The sequence below is a fragment of the Canis lupus genome, chromosome 14 (genome assembly GCF_003254725.2).
Source record: "Canis lupus dingo isolate Sandy chromosome 14, ASM325472v2, whole genome shotgun sequence".
In the NCBI taxonomy this organism is placed as follows: domain Eukaryota; kingdom Metazoa; phylum Chordata; class Mammalia; order Carnivora; family Canidae; genus Canis; species Canis lupus.
Genome location: NC_064256.1, coordinates 32086940 through 32102560, shown reverse-complemented (window position 1 = coordinate 32102560; position 15621 = coordinate 32086940). Strand labels below are relative to the sequence as shown.

The 15621-nt window shown below is 33.9% G+C and overlaps 1 protein-coding gene across 6 annotated transcripts in view; it reads left to right on the top strand.

Annotated features, from left to right (window-relative positions):
* Window positions 1-15621, top strand: part of SNX13 (sorting nexin 13) — a 186249-nt gene that overhangs the window by 28756 nt on the left and 141872 nt on the right. For 4 of the 6 annotated variants that reach the window (XM_049093650.1, XM_025464279.3, XM_035698287.2 and 1 more), the window contains exon 2: window positions 13392-13504. In XM_049093650.1, coding sequence (XP_048949607.1) covers window positions 13392-13504 — 113 coding nt within the window. Of the gene's footprint in view, window positions 1-374; window positions 529-13391; window positions 13505-15621 lie in introns of those variants that run through there. The other 2 variants (XM_035698286.2, XM_049093651.1) reach the window with 2 other exon arrangements.

Below are 15621 nucleotides of genomic sequence, written 5' to 3'. Positions count from 1 at the left end.
AGTTGTCGATCAGTATTTTGCATCTTTAAAACAGCTGTGACGTTATGATGATATGCTATATCTTAGACTTAAAATCGGATAAACCTTAAACCAAATGTTGGTACTGTGGCAATACTGAGGAGTTCCTGGCTCATTTTCGTGGGAGTTGTTGCCTTGCAGGGATATAATTCCACTGATTCCAAACTTTTCATTTTTTAAGAAAAGCCAGAAATCCTGATTTGTCTGTGGTATGTTAAATGATTATTCAGAATTAAAATAAAATACTATGTTGGCGAAATAAAATCCACTAGTTTTTGATCCCTTTCTTAAAACTTAAATTCTTCATAACAGAGATCAACCAGCATCACAAACTGAGATATTTGAGACGTGTTTTGTTCTATCGCATACAAGGGTAAGAGAGGAAACTTGACTGAAAGCCACAGAAGACTACGGTGGCAAAGGAGACAGGCTCCATCCCTTGGTTTGGAAGATTGAATAAAAATTGATTGGGTCATGAAGTCAAATAGGCTGAGACTTATCTCATCTGCAGTAAGTATCCTGATAGTGTATTCTTGTTATCCTCAGCTCCTTAGTTGCTGAGGTCTTGATCCTGGATACCATGATCAGTTAGGGAAGATATTTTTCTGTTATTTTATCCTGTGTATTTAAGCACAGCATTAAAACATCCTCTCCTCTCTCTGTCTGTCCCTTTGTTTCTGTCTTTCTCTCTTACCCTCTGTCACTCTACTTTGTTGTTTTGTCCCAAGAATGCAACCCATAGAAATAATGTTTCGTCAGTTTCAAGTTCAGAACACCTGATTTACTAAATTATCTCAGGGTGTGATTTGTTAGGGCTTACTGTATTATCCTGATTTATTTATTTTTGTTGAGTGAACTTTTATAGGAAGTGTCCTACTCATTCCATGGGAAAATCAGGGAGACTTATTTGAACTGACCTTTGGCTTTTCTCTTTGTTCTTTGTGGGAGTGAGGAGTAATGATTCTTAGAAGTGCAAGTTTCATAGTTCTGATTGTGTGTTTTAGTAACAGCTTTACCTTGTAAATAAATTGCATTTCTATAAAAATTAGATCTTACAGTTAAAAGTTATATTTAAAAAAGATGCCACAAGAGGTTAGAATGTGTTGATTAATTCTTGATTTCATTGGCTTTTGAGCATATCAGATTAGATTATGAGAGATTTTTATACACTAGGTGCCCCTGATTAAAGGAAGTGTGATTTTCTTTAGGTGGAGAGAGGAGTTGAAGTGGAATTAGTTGAAGTATGTGTTAATGTATTATATCACCTAAAATCTTGATCATCTAATAATTTTCCATAATTATGTGATAAGTATATCTTACGTTTGTAGTTTCTCTTAGGTTTTCTGTATCAGACTCATTTCTCTCTAGTTCCCTGGAGTAAGATGAGAGATTGTGAAATCTATGAAATGAATCATGACCTGAGCCAAAGGCAGATGCTAAACCACTGAGCCACCCAGGCACCCTATGAAATGAGCCTTAACATTTAATTTTAATATGTAAAAATAGTTTTGTGGGTTTTTTTTTTTTTTTTTTTTACATTTTATTAAGAGGAGAATGAATTTTGGGCTGTTTGACTTTCAACATTTCTTCTTTTGGGCATTGATATGGTTGACTGTTTATATAGTTTATCATAATAAACTATTATAATACATGACTGGTGCCAACTTGTTATCATTTTCTCCCTTTGTAAAATCTTTTTGTGGGACACTTGGGTGGCTCAGAGGTTGAGTGCGTCTGCCTTCAGCTCAGGGCGTGATCCTGGGGTACCAGGATCAAGTCCCACAGTGGGCTCCCTGCGTGGAATCTGCTTCTCCCTCTGTCTATGTCTCTGCCTCTCTCTTTCTGTGTCTCTCATGAATAAATAAATAAAATCCTAAAAAAAAAAAAAATCTTTTTGTGCTTGTCATTACTTGTATGTAGTTTTTAAAAGACTTTTTGGGTAGCAGATTTCAATTTACAACAAAATTTAGAGGAAAGTACTAAGATTTCCCATTTACCCCCCCCCCCCATATATGCATAGCCTCCCTTATATATCACTCATAGAATAGTGGTATTTTTCTTGTTGAGGCTGAACTTATATTGACATATGATAATCAACCAAAGTCCATAGTTTACCTTGGAGTCCACCCTTGTTGGTGTTATATATTTGGTGAGTTTGAGCAGAAGTATAATATCCTATATCCATCATAATACCACACAGGGTATTTTCAGTCCCATAAAAATTCTCTGTACTCTAACCTATTCATCTCCCCATCTTGTCCCCTCCCACCCTCCACCAACCACTGATCTTTTTATTGTCTCCATAGTTTTGCCTTTTCCAGAATGTTATTATATAGTTGGACTCATATCGTGTGTAACCTTTTTACATTAGCTTCTTTTACTTTGTAATGTGCATTTAAGGTTCTCCGTGTCTTTTCATGGCTACGTAGCTCATTTCTTTTTAGTGCTGAATCATACTCCATTGTCTGGATATACCACAGTTTATTTATCCACTCACCTACTTTAGGACCATCTTGGTTGTTTCTAAGTTTTGGAATTTATGAATAAAGCTGCTGTAACCATTTATTTTCAGGTTTTTGTGTGGACATGTTTTCAGTCCCTTTGGGTAAATACTAAGGAATGTGATTGGTGGATCATACCATAAAAGTATAGTTAGTTTTGTAAGAAGTTGCAAAATTGTCTTTCAGAATGCCACTTTACATTTCCACCAGCAATGTAGGAGAAGTCCTGTTGTTCTGAGTCCTTGTCAGTGTTCTGGATTTTGCCATTTTGATAGATGTGTAGTAGTATCTCATTTTGGCTTTAACTTACATCTTCCTGGTGATATATGTGTAATATCTTCTTATATGCTTACTTGCGATCAATGTATCCTCTTCGGGGAGGTGTCTATTATATATAGTCTTTGGCTGATTTTTAAATTAGGGTTGTTCTTCTGCGTTTTAAGAGTTCAAAAGAGTTTAACTCCTTTTCACATGTGTCTTGTGCACATATTTTCTCCTAATCGTGGCTGATCTTTTACTTATGATAATGTCTTTCATCAAGTGGAAGTTTTTAATTTTAATGAAATGTAGCTTATCAATTACTTCTTAAATGGATGGTCTTTGGTGTTATAGGTAAAAAGGCATCACCATAGTCAAGATCATTTAAGTTTTCTCCTATGTTATCTTATGAAGTATTACAGTTTTGTCTTTTACTTTCATATCAGGTCTGTGATCTATTTTGAGTTAATTTTTATGACAGTTCTAAGAGCTGTCTTAGATTCACTTTTTTTTTTTGCGTGTAGATGTTTGTTTTTTCCAGTATTATTTGTTGAAAAGAATGTCTTTGATTACATGTAGTTTTTTGGAAATTCTTAAATGGTGCATTTATCCCGAACAGCTTACTTTGTTACCGTTTATAAATGGAATCTTTAAATAAATTTAGACATAAAAATATACATAGCCTTGAACATTGGGCTTAAGTTCAGTAAACAAATGATATTCTCTGTTCTGCTTTTTGTCAGAGTACTTTCTCTGTGGCACACTCTTGAATAGCCTTAGCATTGTGAATCTTTGTTCACTTGGAGTTTTTATTTTTGGAAATTACCAGAACTTTAAGAAGGTTTGTAATCAGTTTTGGATGGTACCATTTTTTTTTAAAGATTTATTTATTTATTCATGAGAGACACAGACTGAGAGAGAGAGGCAGAGACACAGGCAGAGGGAGATGCAGGCTCCTCACAGGGAGCCCGATGTGGGGCTCGATCCTGGATCCCAGGATCATGACCTGAGCTGAAGGCAGGCGCCCAACCGCTGAGCCACCCAGGCATCCCTGGATGGTACCATTTTGATGGAAAAAAGTGGGTAACTGTAAAGAGAAGAGATTATCTTGAGTGCAAAATTGCCTGTAGAAGACTCAAAGGAGTTTGAATACTTTTTAAGCTCTGGAGGCTTTATCTTTTTTCTATTCCTAAACATTTTGTTAATCTTTTTACTGTGACACCACATTTTTATGTTATCATTACATGTGTATTTTACTTATTTAATTGCTGAGCATATTGAGGCCAGAAACTGATTCATCTTTGTATAATTTATAACAAATACATTGCTACTTAATTGTTACAGGATCATATGAAACCCCCCCTAAATAATTATTTTGAAGAACAGTAATTCTTATATAAAATGTACACATAGCCACACATAAAGTAGCATATTAAGATCATGACTTAGTTTATTTATTGAGAGAGAGAGAGAGAGAGAAAGAGAATACCAAGCAAGCTTCATGCCCAGTGTGGAGCCCAGTGCAGGGCTTGATCTCACATCCTTGAGATCATGACCTTAGCTGAAATCAAGAGTCAGATGCTTAACTGAACCACCTAGGCACACCTTCATTTCATAATTAAAAGAATCTTTTTCTTACTTGAATAACCAAGTGTATATTGCTTTATTATGAACTAATAATAGAAAATTTTTAATCCCAGGTTAATTCCTGGGGTGTAAACACGGAGCATGTTTCTTACAGTTGTTCTGTAAGAAATGCAAGTTTTTGCTAAGTAAGTAAATTTTGTGATTGTATGTGTTTAAACAATTTTTTAGATAAAGCATTTCAAACATAAAAAGTAGAAAGATTATTATAATGAATTCCCTGTCCTCATGCCCAGCTTAGACATTTATCAACTCATGGCCAGTTGTATTTCATCTACACCATTTTTTTTTTTTTTTTTTACTTTTCCCTCAGTCTCTACTTACAGAATTATTTTTGAAGTTATTCTAGATATATGATTTAATCTGTAAATAATTCAAAATATTTCTGTAAAACAAAGATTCTCTTTGTTAAAACATAACCATAATATCATTTCATTAGCTAAAAAACAAGCAGTAACTTTATATCATTAAATATACAGAAAATATTAAGAATGACCAATTTCTCTTTTCTCTCCTCATCCTCCTTTTTCTTTTCCTTAACCACTGTATTTCTGTTAAAATCAAGTAGAATAAGCTCTACATATTATAGTTGTAACCCACAGATTATTCCAAACCCTTCCTCTCCTTCCCTTGCCCTCCTTCTCTTACTCTTTTTTTTCACCTGGGCCCTTTATTTGTTGAAGGAACTGGGTATTTTTTGCCCTTTAGTGTTTCTCATAGTACGAATTTTGCTTAGTTCATCTGTGTGGCTTATTGTAACAGTTTCTTGGTCTTCTGCATTTCCTAAAATCATATTCAGGTTTGATACCCCTTTCCCCCCAACGGGACTCTTTCATAGATGGCAGTGTGCATTTTTCTCCCAAGAGGTGTATGATACCTGGTTTGTCTTCCTTCCCTCTCTCCCTTTCTCCTACCCTCCCTCCCTCCTCTGCTAGATCTTTAATATATTAAGGATTGCAATATGATACTATTTTGATTCTATCATTTATTTCGTTATTATATGGACTATTTCCTTAAAGAGAAGCTAGATTTTCACAAACTTTCTGATTACCTTGATAAATGCTTAATTCTCTGCCATTTTTCAAACACAGTTGCTTCCTTTAAAGGTGATAAAAAGAAAGTCTTCCTGATTTCATGAATTTCATGTTTGAAGTGCTCCAGTACAATGTAGCTATTATTTTTAGTGATTCCATCTTTAGCCAGTTGAACCCTTTTCATGTTGTCTCCTGAGTCCTTTTGACATGTCCTTAGAAGTCTTTAGTAGCTTTCTGGTATGTCAAGGTGCTGCAGGCCCATTTTAAACTCATTTTCTTCCCCAGGCTTGGAATCAGCCATTGCTCTAGTAGCCCTGGTTTGCTTTAGTGGAACTGTCAAAACTATTTTTTACTGAAGCAATATTAGATTTTTGTTGTGGTTGTTCTTAGAGTACATACCACTAATGAGCCACAGTTAAATTACTATATTGTAAAATCACCTAAAATAGTTTCTCTGTGTGGTTATTCCACATTGTTAGTATATGATTAGATTTGTTTTACTTTGCTTTTGATTTTTAGAGATGGCTTTTTAAATTCTTTTTATATGTAAAAATATTTATACCATCACAAAATCAGATCTACACAAGATACCTAGTTCTTATCTCTGTCTCCTCTGCCCCCATTTTCTTTATTCCTCATATATCAGTTAAAGTTTCTGTATATCCTTACATTAAAAAAAATGAGCTATTGTGTGTATATTTATAACTCTATCCCTTTCTTAGCTGAATGATAGCTATATATACTTTACTAGTGTGTAATTGAATTTTAAAAAATAATCAGGGTAAATATACTGATGCAAAAAAATTACAAATTGTGCAAAATACAGAGGATCGTTTTTTTCTGTTCTGATATCTTGATGGATTTTAGTAGCATATAATTAGAGATTTAACTGTCTTTTTGTTTGGTAGCTTTAAAGTTTTTGCTTTAATCAGTTATTTTTAAGGGAATATTTCTTGTGTATTATATATATACATACATATACACGTGTGTCATGTATATACACATATCAGTCTCATTCATAAATTAAAGATAGACTTTCATCTGCCAATTGGAAACATGAGGAAAATAATTTTCTTTTTGTTTTGATGGAGATTGAAGGTTTATTATTTAAAGATATCTTTACTTTTATTTATTGAGTTATCTCCAAAACAATATGTATAGCTAGAAATATGCTGTCTCTGAAAAGCTCTTTTGGTTAATTTACTTTAGCCTTGTGTATCTACTAGACTTTTTATTAGAAATTCAGGAAACCGTAGTAAAGCACTTTTTCAATTTGAGGCTTTGAGTATTTATTGTCTATCAAGACTGTTCTTTGCAATACTGCCTCATCTACATTTTAGATACTTTTATGATTTTTCCTGTATAAGAGAAAGTGTTCAGTAAATAGAATCTTTTGCTTTTTTTTCAATACTGTAGTTACTTCAAGACCCCAGTTTAGTGATTCCCAGTGTATGGGCTATGGAAATGAGAAGGAGGTCTGTCTGCAGCCTAGCTTAGTTTTTATCCTGAATAAATAAATACATATTATGAATGTTCACTATTGTTTTCAAACTGTGTATAGGTATTTTGTAATTGATAGAATTTAGTTTAAAAAGCATTAATTTGGGGATCCCTGGGTGGCTCAACGGTTAAGCGCCTGCCTTTGGCCCAGGGTGTGATCCTGGAGTCCTGGGATTGAGTCCAGTGTCGGGCTCCCGGCATGGAGCCTGCTTCTCCCTCTGCTTATGTCTCTGCCCCCCCCCCCCCCGCCCCGTCTATCATGAATGAATAAATAAAATCTTTTTAAAAAAAACAACACTAATTTATTGTAGCTTATATTTGTAATTGGATGCCAGGAGTCCTAATTGTGTTTAATTGTATGATAGTCTACGATCTTTTATTTATTTTTACTTACTTTATTTTTTTAAAGATTTTATTTATTTATTCAAAGAGACAGAGAGGCAGAGACATAGGCAGAGTGGAGAAGCAGGCTCCATGCAGGGAGCCTGAGGTGGGATTTGATTGGGATTCTGGGGTCACGCCCTGAGCCCAAGGCAGATAGATGGTCAATCGCTGAGCCACCCAGGCGTCCCTACGACCTTTTGTAACTGCTGCTCTAAAAGCAAGTGAAAGGTTTGTTCAGGTGGTCATCTATATATTTGCACATAATTCATTCTTGAAAATGTATAACAGTTGAACAATACACTTCTGTTGTAAGGGAGAGGATTCTAATATCAAAGAAGTAAAAATACACCCCCTAGTTGGGAGAGGTAGGAGAAATTATCCAGGTATCTAGTGGCTGTTAACTTTTGCCAGCTGGGCAGTTAGCCATCTTGGAGACCAGGATCATTGATTGGGGTGTCTGCCCTTTCTGCAGACCCTCTATCTTTTCTGGCTCAACAGCTAAATTGAAAACACCCTATCACAATAGTGTTTGATTATCTTTTCAGGAATATGCGAGGTATCTTAAATAGTGAGTAGAAGAGGATTTTTATTTCCTTATCCTTGGGGTTTTGAAAAGAGGGGTTTGGAACCAGTTGCCTCAGTAAATGTACTGATAATAATTGTGTGGTTGCTGTTCTGTGGCTTTCTCCCTGTAAAGGAAGTAATGATGTCAGTTGCTGTCAGCATATGTTGAGGCAGCCAAAAGGATGCATTTTTGTATATCAGTCTCATGGAAGAACAAAGAAAGTCCAGTTTTTTTCTTTTTGGAGATGGGAATTGGGTGTGGGTTGTACTGGAAGGAATGTATAGCTCTGCCTAAAGCCAGAAGGTGGGGGATGGAGGAGCACTTCAATTTAGGTTTCCTTTTCCTTTTCTTTTTTACTTTTCCTAGACTTTTTCTTTTTCCTGCCATTTCCCCTTTCCCCTGTCTTCCCTTTTTCTCCTCTCCCTTCTTTTTCTGTTCCCTCCATTTCATTTCTCTAGTTAGTAGATTAAATAGTTCCATTTTTAGTGAGCAGCTTCTTTGTACCAGGCTTTGGTTAAAATTATTAAATAATTACATAATGTTGAATGAGACAGGTTCTATGTCAGGAGTACATGCTCTTGAAATTACTTGGAGAAGAACTTCCAACTTATTGTAAATGGAATAAGGGGTGGAAGGAAAACAATTTATAGTTGCAATAAGGCTATAATTGCTGGGTACTTTTGTTGTTAAACTCATGATTTCAATGACCCAAGTTGGCACTGATATATTACCAGTTTTAAGATTCTCAGCCCTGTCTGGCTATGCTGTGCCACATGTTGTGTTCACATACGGCAGGTTATTATAATTCTGAGTATGGTTGACCCATTCTAATGAGACTCCAGAGTCCAACATTCATTTTCTGGGAGCTCTGACATTCTTTTTTTTTTTTTATGTGATCTGAAATAGCTGTTTCTACTCAGCTCCATTCTCCACCTTCAGCCGGGAGACTCTAAGTCTAGCTTTGCATCGAAATAGCTGTGTCATTATGAGGAAAGTTACTTAACCATTCTGCTACAGCTAGACTTGACTTGAGAGCCTGCTCATTGTGCTAATGGGAATTCTGGATCAAAGAGAGTGATTTTGCAGAAGTTACACAGAATGTTAGTGGCAGACTAGAACCTATAATTTCTAACTTTTTTAGTACTGTATTATGCTATCTTCCCTATCCTAAAAGTATGTGGTGAGGATCATGTAAGATAAATGTCAGTAGGACTTGATAGGCATAAAATATTACAGGATAAATTATTTCCACTTGCTTTCTATCGTCAGGAGGCAGATATGATCCTCTGCATTGTCTTTTCTTGGTTCTTAAGCATCCTGACAGCAGGGATCATTTTTTATGTCTGTGTGTCCCTCTGGTAAAGGCCAAATTATACATATAGGTGTTAGGACACTAATAAATTGACACCCTTTAAAACTAAAATTCTTTCCATTATTTATATAGGGTATACATAGTTAACTTGACTGTCTAGTAATAAAAATTATATACTTCATATTCAGACTAGGGATTTATTACATTCATTACAAGTCATTTTCTGACTGATTTCTTTGGAGATATTAAACTGAATAACATTTGGATAACATTTGGACATTAAACTGAATAACATTTAGATAAATAACATTTGGATAAAGAAAGCACTCATTTATGATTTTAGTATTTTTTTCTTACTGTGATTTAACTTCAGGCAGTTGTTAGTGACAAATTATAAGGTTTAATAAGGAGTTGGGATTTGCCTAAGATCAAATCTCACTCTTACTTATTAGTTTGCATGACCTTTGGCAGTTTTTTAAAAGCTTCTCGCTTTGTTTCTCTGTTGCTAGACTAGGATAGTGATTAAGGTAAAAGTGAACACTAGATACTGGACTCATTTACTCCCTACAACAGATACATGATATAGGTGAGGAAATTAAGGCATGAGTGATTACCCAACTAATAAATAGTGAAGTTGGGATTTGCACTCAGTCTAACTCCAGGGTCCATACTGTTTGGTCCCTGTGCTGTACTGACTTCCTGATTACTTTGTAAGTTGTTCTGAGAAATAACTGAGATAGAGTATGTAGAATGTTTGGTACAGTTGTGGTTCTCAAAGTTTTTTAGGTTTTGGAGTTGTGAATAAGGTTTTGTGGACTTAGAGATTAATTTAAGTGGAATTGTGAATATATAGTTGTCTTTAGTTCTAAACAGTTCTGATAGCTTGTTGGAAGTGAAAGAATCACAGACATAATAGATCAGCATCTGCATTTTAAGAGCCTGCATTTAAGATCCTTGGAGTTTAAGAAGTACTAGAATAGATGATCCTGAAGATTTCTTTCAATGCCCAGTTGTTGAGTTAGGGATTCTAGAGAATCATATAGCAAGGGTATTTTAGTGTCGATTATTGTATTTAGAGAAGAAAAATGATAATAAAGTATTATTTTGATGTAAATAACTGTAATAGGGATATATTTCTATTTTTTGGCTTCAATGTTAGGTCCACTCTTGAGGTAATTAATACCTGCTTGAATTTGTAGAGAGTTTCTGATATGGTCCACAGTGATCCTAAATTTTATCATCTTGTATCATCTTAGGAAATAATTAGAACTCAATTTCTGTATGATATAAGATGAGTTGTTTTTCTTAATCAAATATAAAATATTAGCCAATTACAAATATATATATATATATATATATATAGGAATGCTGAGAATAATACAAAACTTTCTAGTGTTGTACAATTCACTATTCTGGTGTTTCAATGAACAGTTTTAAATTTAAAGTTAACTATTTTAAGTGATTAACTACAAAGCAAATGATCACCTGACTTGATTGATTAAAAATGTGCAATTTATTAGTCTATGGAATATAAACATTTCAAAGAAAGGATCTACTTTTGTAGATTGTTTTTTTAAATACAATAACATCTGTTTTCACTCTTAAATCATTAGTATCTGGCATATTGTAGTGGGTATTGACAATATTTATTGACTGAATAAGAATTTGTGTTTTGATCATTTTGCTGCCATTTTCAAATGAGAGGAGGTAGATTCTGAAAACTTGCGTTTGAGATATTTGAGCAATTCCCCATGTTAATTAACTGCTGCATTTAATAATTTCCCCCATATTAACTAATTTTGATTCTTTGAAAATTTTTTTTAATTGTGAGAGGGTATGATTCAAACAGAAGAAGAAATATTACATTTATTATGCTCTTTTCCTTTATCTACAGAGGTAGCTGCTTGGTTTCATTTTTAAAACCTCTTAATATATCCAAACGTAAGTTGTTTAGTTTTGAAATACTGGCTAGCAAGCAATAGATCTAACTTTGTAAAAAAAGAATAATATTGTAAATATATAGTTGTCTTTAGTTCTAAACAATTGTGCTAGCTTGTTGGAAATGAAAGAATGCAGACATAATGGATCAGCATCTCCATTAGGTCAGATCTTATTCAAGTAAGCAGTTTGAATAAAATATCTGGGTCATAATCTGGTTTCTGCTTTCCTGAGAGATTATGAGAGAGGACTCTGCAGGGAAGTCACTGGATAAAGTTTTGGGTGAATCTTGAGAAATAGCATCTGGTTTCCTTCCATAGTTGGGCATTTGGCGGTACTGTAGTGTGGATCCAGGTACTGGGTGTTCAGCCGAAGTATTATCAGAGGGACTGGACTGCTCTGTCCTTTATTCTAAATCCCCTTGGCTTACTTTTTTAGCTCTGGTGTAAAGTCAGAGATCACTTCTGTAGATGAAGTAGTATCCCCAGCTCATTCAGGGAGGAGATCATGAGGGCAGAGCAGAAACTTCATTAGCAGGGCATTCTGCTCTCTGGTTAAAAAGTGGTCAGGGTAGGGACGCCTAGGTGGCTCAGCGATTGAGCACCTGCCCCTGGCTCAGGGCATGATCCGCAGTCTCCAGATCTAGTCCTGCATCGGGCTCCCTGCCTGGAGCCTGCTTCTCCCTCTGCCTATGTCTCTGCCTTTCTCTCTTTGTGTCTTTCATGAATAAATAAATAAAATCTTAAAAAAAAAAATGGCCAGGGTGAGGAAAAAGGAAAATAAAATTACAAATGAATAGGAATTGCACCAGCCTTATGTAAAAGAAGAAATTTTTAAAAACATCCACAGAGTGACATAAAAGAGAATATGAATAAGTAGAGAAATATTACTCTGGATAGGAGGATTCATTATTATAAATTCTCCTTAAATAAATCCTTTGTAAGATTTCTGTTTATAGGTTATCTTGTTGAGATCTTCTTATATAGTCACATATATATAACTTACATAGCAACCATATGTAGTTACTTTATTTTTCTCCATGCACTTATCCTCATCTAATACAACTATAAATTTATTTATCATGTGTTTTTTTTCCCCTTCTGGATTGTAAACTTAACGTAAGTGTATAAATTTACTAGAGTATGCTTGTCTTTCTCTCCTTACTAGAATGCAGCCTTATGAGGATGTTGTATTCCTTGTGGTTTCCCTTAGCACCTTGAGCTTATGGCACATAGAAAGCAGTCAATGACTGGTGAATGAGTGAATAAATAAAACTGTCCTTTCTCTTATAATCCATAGAACTTATTGTCTATTCCATAGCTGTTTGGTCATTAATTTTGTTCACTTTAGCATCTTATAATGCTTTCTATTATTTTCTTTTGGTTCAGTGTCTAATTGTTTCATTCCTGTAAGACATTCTTCTCTGTGCTCCTTGATGGCAGGAATGGGACAAATACTTCCTTTGTATACCTCACAGCACAAGGCAAATGGATGTAGGAATTTGTTGAATTGAATACGTTCATTTATTCATAATTACTTAAATTGCTAAAATCCAGTTTGCCTTCAACAAAAGAAGTATTTTAAATATACAATACAGTATAATTCTAAACAAAATGGTTTTTTTTTATTTTGTTTTGTTTTTAAGGGCTGAAAATTTTTGGAGATGTTTTTGAGCTCATGGTATATTTTGGTAATTGAAATTGGAAGCTACAGTTTTACAAATTTCTGTGCACCATTTGAGTAAAAGAAACAATTTCCAATGAGATGTGGATTTCTTACCTTGAAATTTTAATTTTTAATAAATGTCTTCTTATGCTATAGTTATATTTGAACTTAGTTTTAAAATGGAATATTCTAAACAGGTACAACTTTATAGTCTACTTAACTTTTTATATAAATGATTTTCTAAGTACTTTTTCTTTGGTATTTCTCATTTCAGCATATCATTCAACAACTTGTGTAATAATTGCCTGATATGCATTTACATTGCCATTAGATTTAAAAAGAATCATTTCTGATGTACTTAAATCCCTTTCTCCATATAGATTTTGTATATTGTTTCTTGGAGATAAATCTCCAAGAATGTAGTTAACATTTTCAAAAGTAAATATATAACAATTCCTGAAACAGCCACTGTATGTGTTTAAAAGGAGAAATGTAAAACTATGTAAAAGTTTTGATTCTTTTTTAATTCATTTATTTATTAAAAATAATTTTTTTTCTTTGCTTTATTTCAGACCAGTTTATCCATATGGGGATGGGGAAGCCTTGGCATTGTCCTTTCTCTAATAACCTTTGGACCCTTTGTAATATTTTATTTGGCCTTTTATATCCTCTGCTTTGTGGGTGGGTAAGTATTCTCAGTGATAATCTTATAGTTCAGATGTCATATTTTTGTTAGAAATTGAAACAAATGACCATGAGACCTCAATAAAAGAAAAATGAGCATGAGAAATGGTAGTATGATTTATTTGTGAATGCTGTTTTTGCAAATTATTTTTTACCAAAGTTAAATAAAGTAAAATTGATACCCAATAAAATAAAAGTGATGGCGATTGTTAGGTGTACCAGAAATATGGGTAGTCATCTTCAAAAAATTTTCCATTTTTGATGAGACAGACTTTTTTTGTATGATTTTTAAAGTTTTAAAGATTTTTTTATTCCTTTTGGTGTTACTACGTTTTGAAGTTGAAGATTTTTTACCTATTATAATATTAATAAAATAAGTTAAATTGAGATGATTCATCACGTTTCACATAGTATAGAAAATACTGTTTCATTAATTAGACTTTATACAATAATGTCACTTACTTCCTTAGTGAGTGCTCTCATTTTGTTACAGAAAATTCAAGCACCTAATTTTGCCATTTTCTCTTCATTTGTTTATTTGATTATGCTTTACTTTGAGTTGATAAACTTTTACAAGAGAAGTTTCAGTTGTGATTTAGTATAGTTTCCTATGCAGAGCACTTGGTATCAAATGTGAATTACACCTAAGAAAAGTATAGAAAAGAGAGGTAGATGCTTGTTACTTAGATGCTCAAACCAAGGTAGCTTCATTGAACTAAGTATTTTATTGTTACTAGATATATTTTTATATATGCTTCTGTGTGTGTATGTATATGTATGTGTAAGATACATTTATGTAATTGTGAAATGAATACCTTTGAGTTCTTTTTAAAACCTCTTTTGAGACCCCCCCCCCCCCCAATATTTGAAGGAATCATTTGAACTTACAGGTTTAAAGAACTTTGCTGAATTGAATAGCAAATATAAACTGTGGCCTGAAAGACTGCATAAGACTCTCAGGGAATGGCTTCTGAATATTCTTACCACCTCCCACCTCTTTCATGACAGAGTTTGAAAGTTATGTGTGGTCATTTTAGAGGAAGTGCACCCACTGTGGAACAAGTGAGAATCAAATCAAGCAACTACATTTATTTTAGATTTAATATTTTCATTATAATTTCTTAGAAATAGTACTGAACACTGAAACAATAAAGAAATAAGCCACAGGAATCAGATAAATGGAATTTTGAATATTATTATTGACTAAAAAGATGATTGAAGACTATAAATCTGCAGCCCCCTGGGCTTCCTCAATTACACTCTTTTGTCACAAATTAAGATTGGAGCAGAATGGTTGCATAGCTGTATGGTTGCTCCTCTCTCTGAGGGGGTCATGACTGCTTTTACTGATTGGAAAGGAGATGTTTCTCTGAAAAGGAGAGGTTTCTTCTCTTTCATAAATTGAATAAACCCTTGGCAAAAGTGAAGCAGGATTTCAGACGATTTCCCAATATTTCAGAACGGGAGAAAATTGAGCTTTATTTGTCAGCAGAAACCCTAGGAACTCTTGGACGTTAGAGGGATGGAGAGTCATTTCTCAAACACTAAAGTGCTCCATATAAAGTTTTGGAAGAGGGGAAAGGTGATGAGTCCATGCATTTCAAAGTCATGATAACCTTTCTTGTTCCCTTTTTGAGTGTAGATTTATCAGGGAGTAATCAAAATTGTTTTTAGATACTTCTAAAGTTCTGTAAAAATTTTTAGATAAGATATTGGCAAGTATGCCAGGGGCACTAAAACTTCTTTAGATAATATTAAGAGTCACATGGTAGGGTCTGAAATTCTAAATTCATAGTGTATATAAATGTTCTGATCTGATGTTCTGTTCCAGATTATTAATCTTGGTGAAATTCACTGCCATAGTAAGGAGACTTCAATTTAAATACTACAAAGCCTCCCAAAATTATCTCAGGGGATTAGTGAAGCATTTCTAGATTACTCAGTTATGGTCAATGAGTACCACAGTACCTGAGTCAAATCTTTCCTTTTTGGCCTCTAATTACAAAGAATGATTGTTTTTCTTTTATGTAGTTTAGTATAGTTTAATGACTTATGGATTTCAAGAGCAAATGTAAGCTTTTAAATATTAAACTCAGGTAAGATCATTATATTTCATAG